Genomic DNA, 20424 nt, shown 5'->3' on the forward strand with positions numbered 1-20424 from the left:
AATTTCATTATCACATTAACCAATCATGAAAGGGAATCATTTGGAAAAAGAAATTGTTTCAGCATATCCATAAATCATTGTTGAATGTAATGGAACCAGAATATTTTGACACGCTAACAATATATATATATATTGGAATCAAATGAGATTTGATATTATTCTTCAGCGTATGTTTTTCCCAACTCCTTTTGGATCTACACAACCCTTACACCTCTCCCTCTCACGTGTTTAGTGGCCACCCCAAAGTGGACAAAAACGATGAGTAGTGAAAAGAACACCAAACATGCAAAGTGCAACAAATCCACAAGCACCGTGAGCGAGGGGAAAAAAGCACAAGGGAGAAAAGAGAGAAACAAAGTTTGCTAAGCCGTCCATACAAAAACTAAGAAATCATTTCTTCTTTATTTTCACTAGCATAACACAGCTTTTTCAAGATACAACATGTTATTGAGGACAGTAGTTAGTTGCAATAAGAAGAAATAGGAACAAACGCAAGCACAAGTAAGAAGACATAGACATGGGATGTAGAGAGGAGGCAGAAACTCTCAAACCATATGGATTCATCCAAACAAACTAGGAAGAGGATCCCTTTAATGCCTCATTTAAGTTCTTTAAAGCCCTGCTGAACGATAAAAACCCCAGGAACCAGAATTCATGTCCATCCTTTGTGACTAAATGAATATCTTTTTCAGACGGGTCGAGAAGATTTGGAGAAGGCCTTAAATTTGCCACCCGATTCAGCTCTATCACCACCTACAAATGGGTAAATACACATGAGATAAACTTCCCCAACTTCCATATTCTACTTGGTTTCCATACTTTTGGTTTTAGTCAAAATGTTTGTTTTAACCCTCTACTTTAAAAAAGTGACCATTTTAATAATTTCATTTCATTTTTATTTCACTTTTAAGGGGCCAAAATGATCCCTTTCTAAAATTACATAGACCAAAATGAAGTAAAAACAAAAAATACATAGACCAAAGCAGCAATTAAACCAAAAACATCTGATAGTTAATTCAATGCCAATATTCCAATTGGTTCAATTTAACAGTATTTAGATACCTAAGGAGATAGAGAGCAGATAAAGTTGTCTTGTGCAATATAATCTGTAGTGTTACTCAAGTAGCTAAGCACGAATCAGGGCTCAAGCGACCTTTTGTAATGATTTGTTTTAGGTTAAAATGTCCTTTTGGTTTGTTGAATTTTAATCCATGCAGTTTTACCAAATCTTAAATTTAATCCCCAAAGCTAGTTTATTGTTTATTTTAATTAAAAAATGTTATCTGTGACATTTTTACACTAAACTTTAAAAACATATTCAACATATTTTATTTTCTTGCATGATTATTATTTAATCAATCTAGGTAAAAAGAATGAACTTTGAGGGACTAAATTAAGCTTGATTAGATTGTACAAGAACTAAAATTAAACAAACTTCAAAGTATGGAGACCACCGTATTTCAAAGTTTTCAACCATTTTTTTATTCATTATTCACTCTGTCCTAGGAGTAGAACACATTTTAATGCTTATAATACAGGAAAACTTTAGAGTATTCCACTCAAGACAATACAAAAAGATGAGAAACTTAATAAATATTTGAGAAATACTTCTATTTCTGTTATATCAAAACCACAACATCCACAATAGTAATGAGTCGAACATACCTTGTAATAGAGCCACTCTGACTGCCCAGGAGGAGATGAAGAACAATAAAGAGGGGATTCACTACAGAAAGCCAATCTTTTTGTGGTTATGTACAGAGTCCCATTCACAGGACCAGTGGGAGTTGCCAAATAGCAAGCATATGAGTGCAAGTATTTTTCTTCAGGAATAACACCAAATGTATGGTGGAATAATCTTTCAGGTCCTCCTTCAGCAAGTAATTTGGTTCCTTGAACAAACCTGGCCTTTGCAACATCACCAATGCTAGGACTAACTTTTACTGTTGATAAAAGTATATTGCATATTAGGAGCCAATATGTCAACATTCAAGGTATTATTCTCGATAAAACTAAAAGCAAACGATATTAGAACATAAGAGGCCCTCCAAAATAAGACTGATCTCATTTTACATGTTATTTATCAGCTTCCCTCAATCACGTACCTCCAATGAATGGAGATGTTAATGTTTGGGCTAAAATACTACTTCGATTCTTGCACTTTCAACATGATTTGTTTTTGGTCCTTATACTTCCAACTTTAGTTTGAAGATTTTCAACTTTGGTTTATTTTAGATCTTGTACTTTCATATAATCCTCATGCTTTAAACTTTGGTTTATGTACTTACAACTTTGGTTGTACTTTTAAAAAGTGATCATTTTATTCAATTCATTTTTTGTTTTATTTAATTTTTGGAAGGACAAATTTTTTCAAAACTACAATAACTGAAATGAACCAAAGTTAAAAGTAAAAATAACCAAATAAACATTTTAAAATTATAAGACCAAATTAGTATTTAAACTATCATTTATTAAAAACATAGTCAATTAGAAACTTGATCCCACATGAACTATTTCACTATTAGGATGTTCATCAATGTAACAAATCATCTTCTATCCGAATACGAAAAATTTGAAACATGTTTGAAAGTGTTTATGAAATGATTAAAATTATTTTTGTCATTTTCAAAATCATCAACCTGCTTTTTTATGATTCAAAACCAAATTTGATGGCATCACAAACTGCACTTAAAAGTAAAATTAAACACTAAATTATATTTCAGCATCTACGGACACACTGCAGATTAGTTTTGAAATGGTTAGTCACTCTTCTCATATTCAAAATCACCAAAATCATAGTTTCAACTATGCAAAACCAATTTTAAGAGTATAGTAACATTTAAAAATATAAATTCGAACACTAAAAACAAAATTAAATTGATAAAGAAAAAAAAAAAAAAAAAAAAACTAACTGTGATGCCAAACGTTTTCAGCAGCTTCCCCTGCCATTTTCCCATAACCTTCCAATATCTTCCCGCAGCGACCCAATGCATCCCACATCCTATCTCCTGAAAAGAAAAAATTAAAGAGAACAGATGAAAACGATAAAGGAAAAGAGAGACAACAATGAAGTGTGGAGTTAAGGGAGACAAACTTTTGGGAGGTTGAGGAGATGAGGATGAGGAAGGAGTGTGTTGAATATAGGGATTAAATTTGGCCATGATGGAGAGATTGAGAGTGGATCCAGAGGGGTTTGAATGGAAGTTTAACCGAGGGGGTGGGGTTGAAATCCCATTTTATGAAGATAAGAATTGGGAATGGGAATTGAGGAAGAGGAGAAGGAATGGAAATGGTATAAAGATGAAGATAATGGAGAATCTGAAGCAGTGTTCATTCTAGAAGATACAAATGGGGATTTGGGGGAGATGAGATTTGAAAGAAAATGAAGAAAAGGTTTCTGATTCCCGCGTGTGCAAAGTAATGTCCATTCGGGTCAGGTCGGGGTGCGATTCCATCCCCATTTCAATCCTCCCAAATTTCTAACGGAAATCCACGCCAACATTCTCCCACCAAATTACACTTCAAAACATTTTCTCAATTTTTCATTCATTTAAATGCCAAATTCTAATTAAATAATTAACCATATCCCTAAATTGTTTATTATGCTTAATTTTACTTTTCAATTTTAATTTGAAGATTAATTATTAACCTTAAAAAATGATTGATTTTTTTAGCAGCACTTCCAAAAGTACAAAAAAAAAAAAAATTAAATCGAATTACAAAAGTAGCAAATTTAAAATCGATAAACATCTGATATCACTAATTACTTGTCATATTTCTCATATTTTCACTATTTTTTTCTAAATATCTGCAATTTTTTTAAATAAAAGATATAAATATAAAGCAAATTATTTGCCTAATCTAAATTTAAATATTTAAGTCAAATATATTCATTGTCTTCCCCCATGAACAATCAAGTTTGAAATTTAAATACGATATTTGTACAATAATAATAACAAGAACCTAATATTAAACAACTATATAAAATATAAGTAAAAGCTATTCAAGGCGGGAGGGGTCAAGGATGATGCATTTCCTTCCCCATTCCTTTTAGCTCTTGGGGTTTTTTTCTTCTACTTCCTTCTTCATTCTTCGCCTGTCTCCATGGAAAAATTGAACACTTTTATATACAACAATTGGTCAGAGTCGAATTTTTCATCAAATCATCACGAATTGGTCAATTTAGTTATTGTTTAAACCAACCTCAACTATAGTGGATTAAAAGGCATTGGTTTTGGTTTGATTGCTCAAGGACAGAATAAGTCGATCTCGCCACATGTCGTTTGCTTCAGCTGTACCATCGGCGTGGTAACGCGAGATAGTTTTCCGATTCACTTTCTTAAGTGGATTGACGTTACACCAAATTATATTGAGCTTGTGAATGACTCTTTATAGGTAAGTTTTAAAATCACGTATACATATATGTTAATTACTTGCATATATATATATATATATATATATATATATATATATATATATATAGAATCCTAATCCATGTGTGCTTTTCTTTTGTAGCAATTATATGTGTTGGATTTCACAAATCCAGCACTTAATTGGTTTGTTGAGCATTAAATGCTTACCACCTTGAAGGAGTTTAGGGGATAGAATCATCATCATTTCAAGAAGTTCAGTGATCCTGGACAGGCACGTGCCAACTCACCCCCTAGATTGAAGACTCGTGTGAAATATTGACACTTCCTGTGCGACCACTACCTTACTCAACAATTTCAAGTTATTTCAAACTCTTAATGTTCTCAAACGTTAGTTCATCTTTTTTTTATGTAACATTTTGATTGTTGGCATGTAGGAGTAATCAACGATGAATAGGGCTGCCAGAGTGAAGCAACCCTACAACCACAGTAGTGGTGCCAAGTCGTTTATACAACAAGCGCACGAGCTCAAAGAAAAACGAAATCATCCAATCAACCGAGTAGAGTTGTTCAAGGAAACACACCGCTTGGGATGACCAATTTATTTCGCCAGTGGTTGTAGATGCTCATGTAAGTTTCTCTTATGCTTTGTCTTAGTTTTTTGTGTACATTTCATTTACACGCTTTACTTAATAAATAAAATTTTTATTGTAGAATCAAATGTTGGCCATCCAGTCCTAGCCCACCCTAAAGGATTCTGAACCACTTTCTAGGACGAGATATGCGAGACAGTTTGTGGTAGACGGTTAGGCTACTAAAAAAGTCTTGGTTGGGGGCATCAGGCCAAAGTCCCAACACACTGCTGACAGTTTTTCCTCTACATCTCACGAGAGAGAGATGCACGCTAGGGAGGTTACCAAGCTAAAAACTCGTCTTCAAGAAGTAAAAGAAGAAAGTACACGGAGGCATGAGGAAAGTGCTCATAAGATGGAAGAAATGAGGAAGATTATTGAAGAACTCACTCGGGCAGCGAGATGACATGACTTCTTCATTTAATGTACGTAATTTTGAACTTTTACGTTATTTCATTTCTTATTGGGGTAATATATATTTAAACTTTAATTTCATGTCACTGTAGATTTGAAGGCATGGGGGGACTATATCTCTATCACTTAGATTAGTTTTTTAGTTTTTAGTTTAGGTTATTCATGTAATTTTTCTACCTACAAACGTGTATGTATATTTGAATTAATTTTAATATATATTCAATTTGATATGTTATTAATTTTTCGTTACCTGTTTTAAAATTTCAATCAATTTAAATCGAATTCGATCCTAATAATAACAATAAATAATTAAATAATAAAAAATAAAAAATTGGTAAAAAGGCTTTTCCAACGCAGTGGAGGCATTGCAAATTGCAGCATCTAACGACGCAACGTCGTTCCAAGTTATGTCGATGTTGCATCGGTCTTACCTTCACAACGACGTACACAACGATGTCGACATTTGCTTATTGCCGATACATTGACTAGACGTCGGTAAAACACTTTTGTCGACGTCGGTTTTAGCATATGTCGTCGTGATGACCTTATCGGTGAATCATGCATAAGACAAAATCCTATGGTGACGTCGTCTCGTTCCAGCGTCTCCATTACCTTTTACGACGTGCCAGTCACGACACCTGTGCCAACATGCCGTTTTGTGTCGATGTAGCCTTCATCGATGCATAATGGAGTTTTTACGATGCAACGCTACGACGACATAACTAATGCTTCTTGTAGTGCTACGTGAGACTCTACCTATTCAACTAATCCTTCATTAGACTTTTCTCTCCCTACTTTCTTTCCTCCAATCCGATCTCTACTTCTTCTGATCCGATACGATCTTGGCATAATCTCTTCGAGCTCTTACCTTGACTTGCGATTGAGATTTTTGTAAATTATTCTAAATGAGCAAGACACCATTGAGAGAAAAAGATCTCAAATGGGGGATGCTAAAGAGAGATGTGAATGATGAAAAGGAGGAGTCGGGACTGGGCTTGGATTCACTTTCACTTACAGAAGTTGTGTGGATCCATCTCACAACTATATAGCTTTACACAACTCAAGACTTATGAACTCACCCTTAGATGCTCATTAGTTGCATCTTGCTCCTCTTGAAACCCTAAAAACCCTAGTTGCATCTTGCTGCTCTTCTCTGTTTTTTTTCTTCTTCTTCCTCCACCACTTGCTTAGACGGAGTCAAGGACCGTCGCCCAGTCGAGAACAATCGTTACCGCTGAATTTTCGTTCAAGATTGCCCGAGCTTAGTGTCTTCGTCTAGTCTGTTCCCTCTCATCATCGATCGATGTCGTCTACGTTGGAGTGCTCTCCATTCATCATCATGTTGTCGTCGCTCCAGGTCCCACCACCACGCCGCGTGAGTTTTCCCTTCGAGCCATCCTTCTCTGCCTGAGCCACTCTTCTCTTGTGTAAGCCGTCCAAACCAAGTCAGTCTCTACTTCACTCGAGCTGCCTCCAAGCCGACCCCTCTTAATCTGAACCGACCTCTCTTTCTTGAGCCGTTTTCGAGCCACTTCCTTGCAGTGAGCCAAGTTGAGTAAATTCCTTAGTTTTTTATAAATTCTTGATTGGATTTGGTACTCTCATCAAATATCTATTTTATCCCAATAATTTAAGTTGGGATATTTTACTTGAAGGTTTGGCTAAACTTATTAGAAGATTGGAACTGTGGAATTTTTCCCATTCAAGTTTGTTTGGTTTCAACCATAGTCTTGGGTATGTTTGGATGCTTAAAGTAAATATTTGGATGATAGGTTGACAAAATTATTAGTTTTAATTTTGTTTATATTTAGGACGGAGTTAATTTGGAAATTGACTGTCAACATGATTTTAGTCAATCTCCAGGTAAGAGACTCTACTATTAGACGCTTGATATTATGTTCTCCCTTATTATGCATTAACCTACCTATGATGCATGATGTGATTGCTAGGGATGTTTGATATTGATAGCTACATAAACAACCGTTTTGTACGACTGAGATATGTGATGACCCAGATATGTTGTGAATGAGATATACTATGGTTGAGGTACAATATGATTGAGATATGATACTTATGTTGTGCTATATGTATAGGCTATGGTGTTTTGTTAGCTTTGTTTATTAAAGTTGTACCTTATGCGTGTCCCTCGGGATCACCACCGCGCGCGTAAATGTTAACGCTTTGTGTATGCTAGCCGCTCGTTCCCTTTTGGAGTACGCTCTATTTATGCCTGTGTGGCTAGCTTTTATGTGTGATTCGACGGGATCACTTACAATCTGACTCTCTTTTAGAATGTTTTCTTCAAGTTCACCGAGAGCCTAGATGTGTTCCTACGGACCACTGGATAGCGTGTGTTTGGAGCACAATAGTTATGTGGTACTTTTTTACCGGATTCTAACGGGAAGCTAACAAATACATAGTGGGACTGGTAATGGGTCCCTTAATGAAGTATAAATTTATATCACTCTTTTCTATGTTTAATTTTTCAGGCAAAGGTAGAAGTAAAAGCAAGCTGGCGAATGACAATAAGTGAACTTAGTTCGCCATATGGGACAATTTATGTTTTCTTTCGCATTTATGTTTTCAGCATTTGATTTACAATATTTTATTTCAGAACTCAAGAGTACTTTTAGATATTTTCTATTTATTTCAAATAGGGCTCGAACTAGTATTTTATTTATGATTTTTCTTTACATACTTTACTTAGATTTCATAAATGCATATTTGAGGTGTTTTCTTTAAAATTTAGTGTTTTTATTTTATTTTAGTAGTAATGACCTCAGCTTAGTATAAAGAGTTGAGTCGTTACAAGAGTGTAGCTCGTTATAAAGCAAGATTAGTAGCAAAAAAACATCACCATAAAGATGGAATCGTATTTGGATGAAACCTTTCGACATGTGGAATTATTTTTCTAAATAATGTTATTTTAAAAAGTAATGTAAAAAAAGGGTATGAGGGAAACTATTGTAAAAAATAGTGTAGTGAGGTTGTGGACAAGGTCCACGACAAAACATTGAAGTCGTGGATCGTAAGACTTGAGTTCAATATATGATAAGACCTTGGTAAATGTAGAACATGTTATTCAACAGACAAAACGACTCAATGTGGTAGACACAGATCGAAGACGTGTTTGACGAAGACACCAACAATAGGACGATGATGTTGTAGAGGAAGATCAAGTTCATACTTAGTTTGTAATTATAAATTTTAATTCACATGAACTTCAATTTTAAATGTAGAATCGTACAAATTTTCATTCTTATTTGCACCAAAATCATGGTCATATTTGAAATTAAAGAAAAAAATAATCCTTGAATGCTCTAAAACAAAAAAGTCAATTTTCAAATAACTTGTATATTAGAGTAAAAATAACTATGAGATTTCACGAAATTAGAAGTAAAAAAGCTAAGAAAATGCAAGTCATTTGTGGTCCTCGGCTTTCTTCTTGAATTGCTTAACACATGCATGATGAGAAAGTTGAAATTGAACTTAAGGATTATAAGGCAGAGGAAGAAGAAAGAATACTAAAGGAATAGACATACATTCAATCTATAGAAAAGATGATTTTATGATTTTAAGATTTTAAATTTAAGGAAGTGTTACACTCGATACACGACATTCTTAACCCTATTTTTTTTACTATAGCAATATGTTTCCAAGGTACTTTATTTTTTACAATTCCTAAAAGTATGTGTACAATAATCTTCACGTCTAATTTTAGAAAAAGAAAATTCTACTAAAACACCTCAATATAGCTCAACTACGCTTAAAATCATGTATATCTTTGAAGCTTCGAGGTTGACATCTCTCACCTTACCAAAAATTCTAGAACAAAACCTTCATATTTACTTCATACCTTTTATGTTCATGAGAGGATTAATCTATCATCGTTATCAACCTGCCTTAATCGATCTCACACAAACAGATGCATTAACGTTTGTCTCCACATTTGTCATATCAAAGCCAATCCACCTACATTTGACTGGCCAACTAGTTGAATTATCTAGTATCGTCGTTGGAGACTTGTCACAAACTGAATTTATAGTTCGACGATACGGTCCCAACCATTTGTTCTTCATGTAAATGCGTTTTCTCCACGGAGGCACTAAGAGATTCCTATGATTTAGTGATACCTTTGCAGCGTCACACATGATCCTCACCATCTTCTTCAACTCCTCTATCGTTCCGATGAAAATTAAAGGCAATGATTTTAATAACTCTTTGTATTGGACTGTGGCCCTTGCAATCTCGAATTGTCCTCGAAAGTTTGTGTCGATCAAGTACCTTGTAAGAGAAACAAATTCAATCAAAATCACCAACTTAAAAGAACGCTTTAGGTTAAACTAAAGTTGAATTCAACAAAATATGGGTTCATAATAAAACCATCCACCTTTAATTTGAAAGAAATAACGTGATTGCTGTCTTATTTATGAAATTATACTCTCATCAATCTATATATGAAACTTTTTTTTAGAATAATGTTTATTTAAATATTTTGTTTATATGTGTTAATTAGTACTTCTTCTTTTAATTTTTTCTCCCTGAGTTCATTAGTTTAATAATTATCTTGAGAAAACTTCAAAACACTCAAATGGTATTGATGCTTAATTAATGAAAAAGAATATAAATATTAAAATGATCGTGGTATGATTGTTAAAAGAATTAAAGATCAAACCTCCAATCTCACGTTTGATTGATAAAAGAAAATTGCCTGAAACGATGTTTAATAAGAAAATACATCATCATTATGGGATGAAAGATGTTGAGCTAATGTGAAACGAGAAAACGAGAAAAGATGTTTCAACATTAAACCTACTAAAGATAGATTGTAGCAAATGTTATTAATAAGAAATCTTAATTTTATTCTATGTATTACTTTATTCTATATGCTAATAAAAAGTTTTAAAAAGAAAACAATTTAAATTTCCATATAATGAATTCATGTAATTAATGAATGTTTTTAGTTTAATATTAAAACATGTGATTGGGAAGTGATTTGTTTATAATTTTCAATAATCCAATAATAATAATAACATTTGAATTTATAATTACCGGATGTTCCCATTCACGATGATGTCCACGAACTCATAGTCCCCGGCGGCCACACCACTAGAGCTTCCCCATTTCGTCTTACAGATCGCCGCATTATAATGAAGCTCACGCAGAATCAACATCAACCTCCGTCGGGATACCACTCCGTCCGACGAAGAACCCGCTGCCAATTCCGCCGCTTCCAGAACATTATCCACAAGCACTTCTCTATAACCCTCCACATTCCCGCCGTTCACACTCACCATTCTCCGAATTTCCCCCACCGCCTCCGTATAATCGGCCTCCGCTCCCGCCATAACATCCATTGCCTCCCCGTCTGTAAAATCATCCTCCCGCCAACTTCTCCGGCAACCGTCGTAGTCTTCAAGAAAATCAACCACCATCTCGGAGAGACATTCTTCAGCCAAGTGTTCGCTTCCGCTGTCGGAGCTCGACGGCGGCTGCTGGCGCTGGTCATTACTCCCGATGAGGCGGTGAAGATCCGCCATTACTACTTATATTATTATTTTGTTTTGTTTTCTTTTGGTGATTTGAGAAGGAGATTTGGGCTATATTATATATATATGTGAGAGGTTTTTATTGAAGGAATAATTTGAGGAATATGTCAAAGAACAGAGGAATTTGGACTCAACTTTTTTTCTTTATGATGGGAAGAAAGGAATTTGAAAATGGAATATTCCTTTATTTGTTTCCTTTAATTTTGAAAAAGGGTTGTTTCAAGTCACTCTCTTCATGTGTAAATTTAGTAATAAAGAGAGAATATGCTTGTGGGATGGCATCTACACCCTAATCCTTGGAAGGGCAAGTTCAGTTTGCATATATTGTTAGCATCAGTTTTGTTTAATATATTGACATAAACTTGGCTAAAGACCTCTTAATCTTAACCTTAATTAAGTTTTAAAAAATACCATATTTCTTCTATATAAAGTTACAAAATTATCATGGATAGTTTATTAAATGTTTTTAAATTATACTTTTACAGTAAAAACATCTTTAGAATTTTGTATGACTAAAAATTTGTGTATGTTAAATTTGGAAGAATAATATTCAAAACATATTTATTATTCATTAAACAATCTTAACAATAATGTTTTCTATTCTAATGGAAATTTGAAACGTTTGTAGAAAGGTGAGGATAAGATATAATACTAACCTTGATCTTTGAATAAACTTCATGTGCTTTTTTTTTTTTTTTGTTAAGTTACAATATTAATATGGTAACCTTTAAAAATAATATATGAATACTTTATATATATAATTTAGTCTCAAGACTTTAAAAATTATCTAACATGCATTTAGAATTATCTTTTGTATATGATGGATGACACTAGAAACTAATTTGTATTCAAAAGTAGTTAAAATATGATCATAAAAGAGATATATCGTTAAAATGTCATCTAAATTTTCTCTACATCAAGGAGATTAGTTCTCTATATTTCATAATCTCTCATCACAAACTAACATTCTCCACCTTTCTTTTGGAGTTGTGTGTTGAATTGATTTCGAAATTTTTAATTTTCATTATTTAGGAGTTTCAATAACCAAAACTTGTATATATAATATATATGATACTCAAATTACTACGGAATTTTGATACATACTTACTTTAACACGAAAAACTTAAAATATAAGTCAAACAGACTTAGTGAGTGATGAGTTTTTGAGAAAATCTTTTTGGGGAAAACATATAGAAATCACAAGTAATAAGGTCAAACCACATTAGATAAAACACATCGCATCAAACCACATTAAATAACGCACATCGCATAAATCTCAATAAGTCAAACAACCACAGAGTGAGTGCTACACCGCCATATGGTGGAATCATTTCGACCAGCTCAACTCTAAAACCTATTCATGTTGTGTGATCTTGAATATGATGCTTCGTGTTTATTGTGTAATCTGGGATGAGATACTCAATTCATGTTGTGTGATCTTGAATAGGATGCCCTATACTTGCTGTGTGATCTGTCATTGGGAGACACGTTAAGCGTAGTGGGATTGATGGAACTCGCCAAATGTGTTGAGACCACTCCACAATGGCTATAACTCAACAAAAGAGTGTGATAAACGCTTAAGTTAGGGGAAGAGACACAAAGACAATGGAACTTGTAAGATGACCCTATGAGTTGGCAAGGCAAAAATGCTGAGGGCATACGACGCGAAGAAGCATAGGGTGAGACTAAAAAAGGAATAGTTTTCTTATGATTGTAATGTATATATCAAGAAAGAACCAAGATAAATAGAGTACCTACGTGAATGAGAGTAATTCTCGCTTTGTTCACCAAACTTCACCAACAAATTTTAGTTGAACAATGAAGTAGAATTTTGAGGATGAAATTCCAAAAAGGAGGGACTAGTTGTGAGGCTTTGATCGCGTACCACCAACACGATAAAGACCTTGTGGTAAAGATGCCGAAAGAAGAGACTTCTGACAACAGAAAATGTATTTCGCAAAAGGGAATATGCGTGACGACTAATCCAAACGAAGGAAGTTCAGTTGAGAAAAATTAATGTGAAGAAATTATTCAAATAATAGTATTGTGCGTCCACAAGAAAACACACAAAAAGGGGAAAACAAGTGATGCAAAAAGAAATACTTGTCTAAGTTTCTTCGTGCAGATGTAAGCAAAGCGATAAGGATGAATGGTGAAAAGAGGTCTATAATGAATGCCAAGAGTTGGGCGTTTAGCAAAGTAACGAGAGAATAAGTGCCTACGCCTAAGGAAGGAGATGAGGAAATGTCTCGTCAAGATGACTTGACCACTCGCTGAGAGGAAGTAAATGTTTGTGGCTTTTCAAGAAGATAAAGAGAATCAGGTTATTTAAGAAATTTTGGCTTTCCAAGAAGATGAGGTGTGTGTGTCTCAACAAGAGGTCAAATCGTCACCAATATTCGAATCAGTGTGGGTTAGAAGCATGATGCGGCAAAATGGTGAAGAGACACGTGTAAAGCCTGAACCTTTAGACGAGGTCACTAGCTAAAAATCAAAGGAAAAAGTAGTCGACTAAGAAGAAATGAGTGAGATTTTATGAGAAAATGAACAAGAGGAAGTCTGAAGTATGGAACAACAAAATGAGAGAGTTGCTGAGAAAAAGAAGTGTCAGGAACAGAGAAGAAAGAGATTGGAATTGAGCATATATATGTTCTTAGGCATTAAAGTCATGGGAAGGTTAGTTTTGAGGTTATTGTGTAGCCAAGCTAAGGAAGGGAAGCAAATTTACTTTGTAGTCTTATGTGGCATGATAGCCTTGTTATCTTATCTCCTGTTTAAGAAGTCGGTTGAGAAGGTTGTTACTCCTTAATTCACAAATCTCAGCCATCAGGAAAGAGAGGCATGAGGACCCTGGTTAGTTGAGGCAGGGTAAGGCAGCTCTGAAGGTTGACGTTTAGTTCGAGGTTGTGGGGCAAAAGAGGAAAAAGAGAGAAGGAAAAAGCTTCACTCCTCTGTGCGCCTGCCTCGAGGAGGCAATTGAAGAGGCAAAGAAGAGAAAGAGGTGGTAATGGTTATTCAAAATCACCTTAAAATAACTCTAAACTAATCTTACATTAAGCGGCAGATCTGAATGGAGAAGGGATATGAATAGCGGTTGAGTTTATTTCCAGCTCGGTGGCTGAAGGAGTGGGTGTTGGAGAGCGACTCATGGCTAGTGCGAAAGGTTGGACGCAAAACAGCAGGTTTGACCCAAGCTATGTAACTACGACGCACTTCCACCTTTAGATTTGCAAAGGACAATGACTGTGGGGCTCATTGGCCGTCGTCGGACGGTGGGTGTCGTTGGCTATTGTCGGACGGTGGGACTCGCTGGTTGGACAACGTGAAGGAGAGAAAAAGGGAGATGAGGTGAAGAGAAAATTGGAGAAAAAGAAGAAGAATTTCCTTTTTTTTTTTTAAGAAGACTTTCTTTTTTCTTCTTTACTTAAAAAAATGAATATTAATAATATTTAAAACATGACCAAAATGCCCCTTACTTCAAAATAACATACCTTTTGCCCCTAATTTCATTCTTTCAAAGACTTGAAAAAATTTCAAGTCTTTCTATGAACAAACTTCGTTTCAAATCCTAAAAAACAAAACCAAATCGACTTTAGAGAAGTATAAAATGTAGACCAACTTGTGTTTTCTCAGTTATGAGATATTAAAAAAATAAAATAAATAAAGGAGAGTAGAACGAGAGCTTACATAAACATACTCAAGTTGTTCAAACTAGTACTACATAGTTCAAACATTTGTTTTTTCCTATTTGGCTGTTTTAGTAATTAGTTCTCGAATTTTAATTTTAAAATGAATACAGATTTAATCGTTTATTTTGGTTTTGATTTGGAATAAAATCTTATTATCTAAAATATCTCATGGTAAATAATTAAATTATCTTAAAAAAACACCATGCATAAAAAAAAATTCTCTACCAAGTATATATTTCCCTATTTATTTTATTGTTAACCCATCTATATCATCTAAAAGTATTGGCTAGAGCATTTATAGATTCTTAGATAATCTAACAAATTTGTAGATTCCTTGATAATATAAGTAAGTTCTTTTAATTCATTCACTTGAACTTCACACTTTATGTTAGGGTTATATTGTTAACCCATCTATTTAAATAAAAAATATAACTACAACTTAATTATTTGTTTAGCGATTGAAAAGATGTAACAGTTTTTTCTAAGTGGATTGTGTAATGGGACAAGATTCCCCTGCGACTTGCACGCTTAACTTTGAAGTTTTTATGATCGAGCCACCGAAAAGAAAGGTGTACCTTGTTGATATAAGTATAAACTTTTAATTCTTTTAAGTCTTTCTTAACATAACTTTCATGTTCTCACGATCCCTCTCATTTAGATGTGATATCGGTTCATTCATGTCTCCCTTCTATTCTCGAGCGTTACAAAATGACAATGGATATCCATTCAAGTTCAATAAAAAACAATCCTCCATTTGTCTATGCTTTGCAATGACAATTAACAAAGCACAAGGACAAACAATTCTTAACATTGGAATATATTTTCAAAGTGTATTTTCTCATAGACAACTTTATATTACACTATCTAGAGGAATTTCAATAAAGACAACAAAAGTTTGGATCAAGCTCATAGGTAACAGTAAGTTACCTTCAAATTGTACAAAAGATATTGTTTATAGAAAAAAAAAATACTTCTATGCAAGTCTTACATTTAAATTTTTAAATTTTAATCTTTTCATTGTAATTTCTTTTCATGTACATCTTATTCTATTACTTTTTGAATTTTCGTACTTTTAAATTTAGCACAACCAAACATAAGACGTAGTGCAATGTTTACTATAATTTGTATTATACGTGTCTCTTACTATTATGAAAAGTGTAGAATTAGTTAACTCAACCTAATGGATTAATGTTTTTATATCAATATTAATGATTTGTTTTAGATCCATGGTGTAGTAATGAATTAAGAAAAAAAATCATCACAAGTTTATTTGGAATAAATAATATTAATGATTAATTGAGGAAATATATTGGGTTGAATTGATGTGTTTTTAGATCTGACTTCTCTACCACCCAAATTGATTTTCTTAGAAAGAACCCACCCCATAATAAATAGTCAATTCTAAAATTAACAATTTACTAAAGGTACGCATTTTGACTCAAATTTAATTTTGAAAAGGCTTATAAATAAGGAGATCAGAACACACACAAAAAAAAACAACACATCATCCACAAATCATCTAAAAAATTATTGTAAAGAAAAGAAAAGAAGAAGAGAAATTTTCTTGAAAAGAAATAAGATGAGGTCGTGGATGATATGTGTGGTTTTCATTAGCATGGTGGTGATGTTCCAAAATGTTGAAGCAGACAGAAAATATCTTAAATTTGTAGATTGTAATCAACCGAAGCCACCTCCATTTTGCGGACTTTTGAAATCAACCCAGCTAGTAGAACGTGGATGCTCGGCTCTCCCCAGTATCTGTCGTGGAAGTGGATCAGCAGCACGCCGACCCAATCCATAGGTTTTTGAAACAATTACCTTCTTCATGCATCCTAGTTGTTCCTTTTGGATTTTTGAGAAGTATATACAGAAAATGAATCTTCTAGGATGTACCAACTATTTCCCTTATTCATTTACCATAACTCATATGCAATCCCACCCTGATATTTATTTATCATGGAAGCAGAGACCAAAACAATGTATCACTTTCAAAGGTTAAATTGCAAATTTACTTCCACCCTCACATTTGTATCAATTTAGTTCTTCAAAACTAAAATTTACAATTCTACTACTCTAACTATCAAATTTCAACTTATCTAATTTATTTTTTCTTTCATTCAAAATTGTCAGGTCGGCATTAGAGGACAACCAAAATTTGATTGCCATATATTTCACTCCTACCTTTTTATTAATTCTCTCCAAATATATGTGTACATGTAATGTATATAATCTTCAACTATAGAAGCCCACAGCTATTAAATTACATTATTGAAAAGCATATCAAATGTAAATCAAAATTTGTCAAATAAATATATTTTTATGGGTAGCTCCAAAATTCTATAGAATTCAAATGATATAAGAATATGAATAAAAAGTAATAGTACGATAGAAATTAGTAATGTGAAAGGAAGATAAATAAATTGCAAAAGAATGGCTAAATTTGGCATTGGATATTTGGATGTTGGGTTTTGCATTTTATCTCCCTTTTACCTTTTACTTGTGGGTGGAGATTGAAATTGAAGTGTTGAAGAAGGCAGCACATCCAAGTTTTTGTATGGTATCCTTTTTGTTTTAATCTAATTTGTTTTGTATTTGATTGATTTTTAGTTTGATGTAGAGAGAGACAAGAAATAGATTGTTCATGTTTAGGTAAAAAATAATGATATTAATTTGCCAAACAAAATACATAATAATTAAAAGAGAAAAGAGTAAAAGAGAAAAGAAAAGTAGCCGTTAGGTGTAGCATAAATAAAAACGGGCGTTGAAAAAGTGGACCACGCGTTGATGAAAAAGACAGAGCAAAAAGGAGGGTGGAATTACTGAATCATATTTGGCGATGCTATTGCTGGTTTGGGCACCCCATTTCAATTCTCACCATCAAATTAAAATTATCAATAAAAAAACCCCCACTTTTCCATTTTGGTCCTTCCTTGATTAATATTTAAAATTAAAAACAAAAAGAGAAGGAAATGGGATGCCCAAACCACCTTTCTTATAATTCACCCATCAAATTCATAACTTATGATGCTTGCAATGTCACACTTGGGAACTTGCACTTTCCATAACCTGCAAGAAATTAATTGTTTTTCTTTAGTTCACCAATACCACTAATTAAATTCTACTCTCAAAAAACAATAAATTTCAAACAACCCCAATGGTTTGAAATGCAAAGAAAATAAAAACGTGTTACTAAATCTTGTAAAGAATAATTGATATGTGTTTTAGTTAAGAAAAAAATAATAACAAAAACAAAAACTTACTTGGGTCTTTGATGGTTTGAGTTGCTAAGCCATTGAAGTAACAGGTTCCACCGACCTTTCTAAACTGGGCCCAGTACGAACTAAACGCAAAACTTGCATGTCGTTTTAAGGAATCCGGTTCATAACACGGACCGCCCTTTCGTATCGGTTCACACGTTTTATTTCCCTGGGAGCATGCGTACGATAAAGCCCCAACAACATCACTCATATTCACGCCCTTCCCAACTACGCACCAAATCTTCCCCTTGTACGGTTCATTCCTCTCCGCCTCTGGCAGCGGCTTAAACTTTGTCTCCGCTCTCGACCCACTCAAATCCATCTCATAAACCGCCTTTCCCTTCGGATACAACAGTCCGAAATGCCTCTCCGTACCCGGACCCGGTTTCTGATTCTCATTATACAAAGAGAATATTATCGTTGGCAACATCCGTCCCGGTCGAGCCGGTGTACCAACTGGCGGTTTCGAAGTGACTCGTTTCACGATGTTCCGGTTGTACACGGCGGCATTATGGATGCTGGCGCCGATTTGGTCGTAATCGCCGCCGTTTGGCCATCCGGTTTCGGCGATGAATACTCGGATATCGGGGAAGCCGAGACGTTTCATAGCGAAAATCACTGAATCCACCATTTGATCGAAGAGATTCGTGTAAACCAAGCCCGAAACCGGATCCGAATACGTAATGTTCTTCGATTCAAACAGAGCATAATCGAGTTTGATGTTAACTGAATCGGAAGACCAAGGGAAATAGGGATACACATCAAGGAAGAAGAACGATTTCGTCCGGTTAAGAAACTGCAACATCGGTCTCATGACACGATCCGCAATATCCGCCCGGAATGTCCCATTCGAGGGCGGAAAAGACGACTGAAGAACATCCATAGCAGAGGGTGTTCCGACTTTCACTTTATGAATCCCGTAAGTTTTCAAAGAATGTTTGATTCGGCGCATCGCCGGTACTAAACTGAACCAGGTTTGATTTCCAGTGGAGGAGATGATTTCGTTTCCGACGAGAAGGTAACGGATTTTGGTTTGGGGGTAAAAGGGGAGGATATTGGTCCGAACCCATTGGTCGGCGAGGTTCTGGCTAGAAGAAATGTTGATGATGAGTTCGTTAGGAACCATGACGGAGACCCGTAGATCGGTGTTTTTGAGAGCTTTGAGGATTTGGGGATTTGCGTCGTAGATTTTGACGATTTGAGCGTTTAGGGATTTGATTAAATTGACGGAATGGGAGGGGGGAGGGAGGTTGTTGCCGAGCTGACCGTAGTTGATTCCGACGAGGGTTGAGATTTCTGCACCTGCAAGAAATGAGGAGGAGAAGGTTAGAGAGAAATACAAAAACGTAGAAGAAGAAGAAGAAGAAGAAGAAGAAGGATATTGGAGTTTACTTGAGAGTGAGAGGAAAAAGAGAAAGAAGAGTAGAGAAAGGAAGGGAATGGGCATTGTTGCAGAAGAAGAAGAAGAGGAAGAGGAAGAATGGGAGGAAATGGAGAGAGTGGGGATTAATGGAGGATGATGGTGATGGTGATATAGGAGACCGAGACGTAGATGTGGGACTTGAGAGTCAATGACTCGTGGAGGACAAAATTGGAATAATTTACTTTATTTTTGATAAGCAAACCCTAACTAAAAAAATAAAATAAAAAACCTCCGTTGGATTAATTGACAGATATTAGGGCTTTATGTTCCACATCAAAATTGTAAAAATATCATATCAAATTTAATACACTATACCCTTTTAAATTTATAATTATATTTATGTCTTAAATGGTTAAATTCAAGAAAGGTTCTTTTTTTTATTATTATTTAGAAAAAATAAAAATTATTGTTAAAAGGAAGAGAGAAGGAAATTGGGGTCATGTGCAGTTTCAAAAAGAGAGTGAGGGAATCTATGCTGAGTGAGATGAAATAAAAGCACAAAAGTTAAATTGCCCATATTGGATTTTTATTTATACTCTTTCCATTTTCTTTAAAATAAAAATTATTGATTTTTAAAAGTTAAAATTGAAACCATAATTGGTTAAAAGTTTATATTTATATAAGTCAATATAATTTATGTTATTCTTGTTATTGTTTGAATTGTATCTTTGCATTTTAATGTTAAATGTTAAGTTTTGATTTTATTTTTACTTTACTTTCTTATCTTGAATTAATTTTCAATTTACATGGGATAATTTAATTATGTAAGTCTTATTTAACAACAATTTGATTTTTTTTATATATATATTTTCTTTGTTTTTTAAAATAAAGTCTCTAAACATTATACTTCAACTCATAAGTTAAACTTATGAGTTGCTTTTGTTTCTAGACTTTAGCTACAGTGCTTGACTTTTTGAAAAGTTAAAATGAAACGTGGAAACACAAATAAGAAAAATAAATTGTTGTTTAACAAAGTGACAGAGATGTAACTTTTAATAATTATTCATTAGTTGTTAACATATTAATTAAGGTTTAAAGGGTAATGTGATGACAAATCTCCAAATTATTTAAATTGGTTGTTATAACTAAT

At 34.1% G+C, this 20424-nt stretch overlaps 3 protein-coding genes across 3 annotated transcripts; all 3 read right to left on the bottom strand.

The window, feature by feature from the left end:
- Nucleotides 1-374: 374 nt before the first annotated feature.
- On the bottom strand, nt 375-3446 carry LOC101215931 (GEM-like protein 2). The gene is made up of 4 exons (XM_004144347.3): nt 3095-3446; nt 2913-3008; nt 1666-1943; nt 375-753 (listed from the first exon to the last, which is right to left on the bottom strand). The coding sequence occupies exons 1-4, from the start codon at nt 3159-3161 to the stop codon at nt 574-576; spliced, it is 621 nt and encodes a 206-aa protein (XP_004144395.1). The 5' UTR covers nt 3162-3446; the 3' UTR covers nt 375-573.
- Nucleotides 3447-9021: 5575 nt separating this feature from the next.
- On the bottom strand, nt 9022-11094 carry LOC105434933. Its single transcript, XM_011653368.2, has 2 exons — nt 10469-11094; nt 9022-9700 (listed from the first exon to the last, which is right to left on the bottom strand). Exons 1-2 carry the CDS (start codon nt 10954-10956, stop codon nt 9310-9312), a joined length of 879 nt encoding a protein of 292 aa, XP_011651670.1. The 5' UTR covers nt 10957-11094; the 3' UTR covers nt 9022-9309.
- A 6269-nt stretch (nt 11095-17363) lies between these two features.
- Nucleotides 17364-19451, bottom strand: LOC101216325 (probable glucan endo-1,3-beta-glucosidase A6). The gene is made up of 3 exons (XM_004144349.3): nt 19304-19451; nt 17915-19213; nt 17364-17720 (listed from the first exon to the last, which is right to left on the bottom strand). The coding sequence occupies exons 1-3, from the start codon at nt 19356-19358 to the stop codon at nt 17674-17676; spliced, it is 1401 nt and encodes a 466-aa protein (XP_004144397.1). The 5' UTR covers nt 19359-19451; the 3' UTR covers nt 17364-17673.
- Nucleotides 19452-20424: the final 973 nt, after the last annotated feature.

This window comes from Cucumis sativus, chromosome 3, assembly GCF_000004075.3.
Source record: "Cucumis sativus cultivar 9930 chromosome 3, Cucumber_9930_V3, whole genome shotgun sequence".
NCBI lineage: Eukaryota > Viridiplantae > Streptophyta > Magnoliopsida > Cucurbitales > Cucurbitaceae > Cucumis > Cucumis sativus.

Bases quoted from the DNA above. Each gene is read 5' to 3' on its own strand.
- LOC105434933 (XM_011653368.2), bottom strand. From the start codon at position 10,956: ATGGCGGATCTTCACCGCCTCATCGGGAGTAATGACCAGCGCCAGCAG. The intron at 9,701-10,468 runs GTAATTATAAAT...TTCTCTTACAAG, and splicing joins ATCGTGAATGGGAACATCCG to GTACTTGATCGACACAAACT.
- LOC101216325 (XM_004144349.3), bottom strand. From the start codon at position 19,358: ATGCCCATTCCCTTCCTTTCTCTACTCTTCTTTCTCTTTTTCCTCTCA. The intron at 19,214-19,303 runs GTAAACTCCAAT...CATTTCTTGCAG, and splicing joins CTTTTTCCTCTCACTCTCAA to GTGCAGAAATCTCAACCCTC. The intron at 17,721-17,914 runs GTAAGTTTTTGT...AATTTCTTGCAG, and splicing joins TCAAACCATCAAAGACCCAA to GTTATGGAAAGTGCAAGTTC.
- LOC101215931 (XM_004144347.3), bottom strand. From the start codon at position 3,161: ATGGCCAAATTTAATCCCTATATTCAACACACTCCTTCCTCATCCTCA. The intron at 3,009-3,094 runs GTTTGTCTCCCT...TTTTCTTTTCAG, and splicing joins ATCTCCTCAACCTCCCAAAA to GAGATAGGATGTGGGATGCA. The intron at 1,944-2,912 runs GTTAGTTTTTTT...TTTTATCAACAG, and splicing joins TGAAAACGTTTGGCATCACA to TAAAAGTTAGTCCTAGCATT.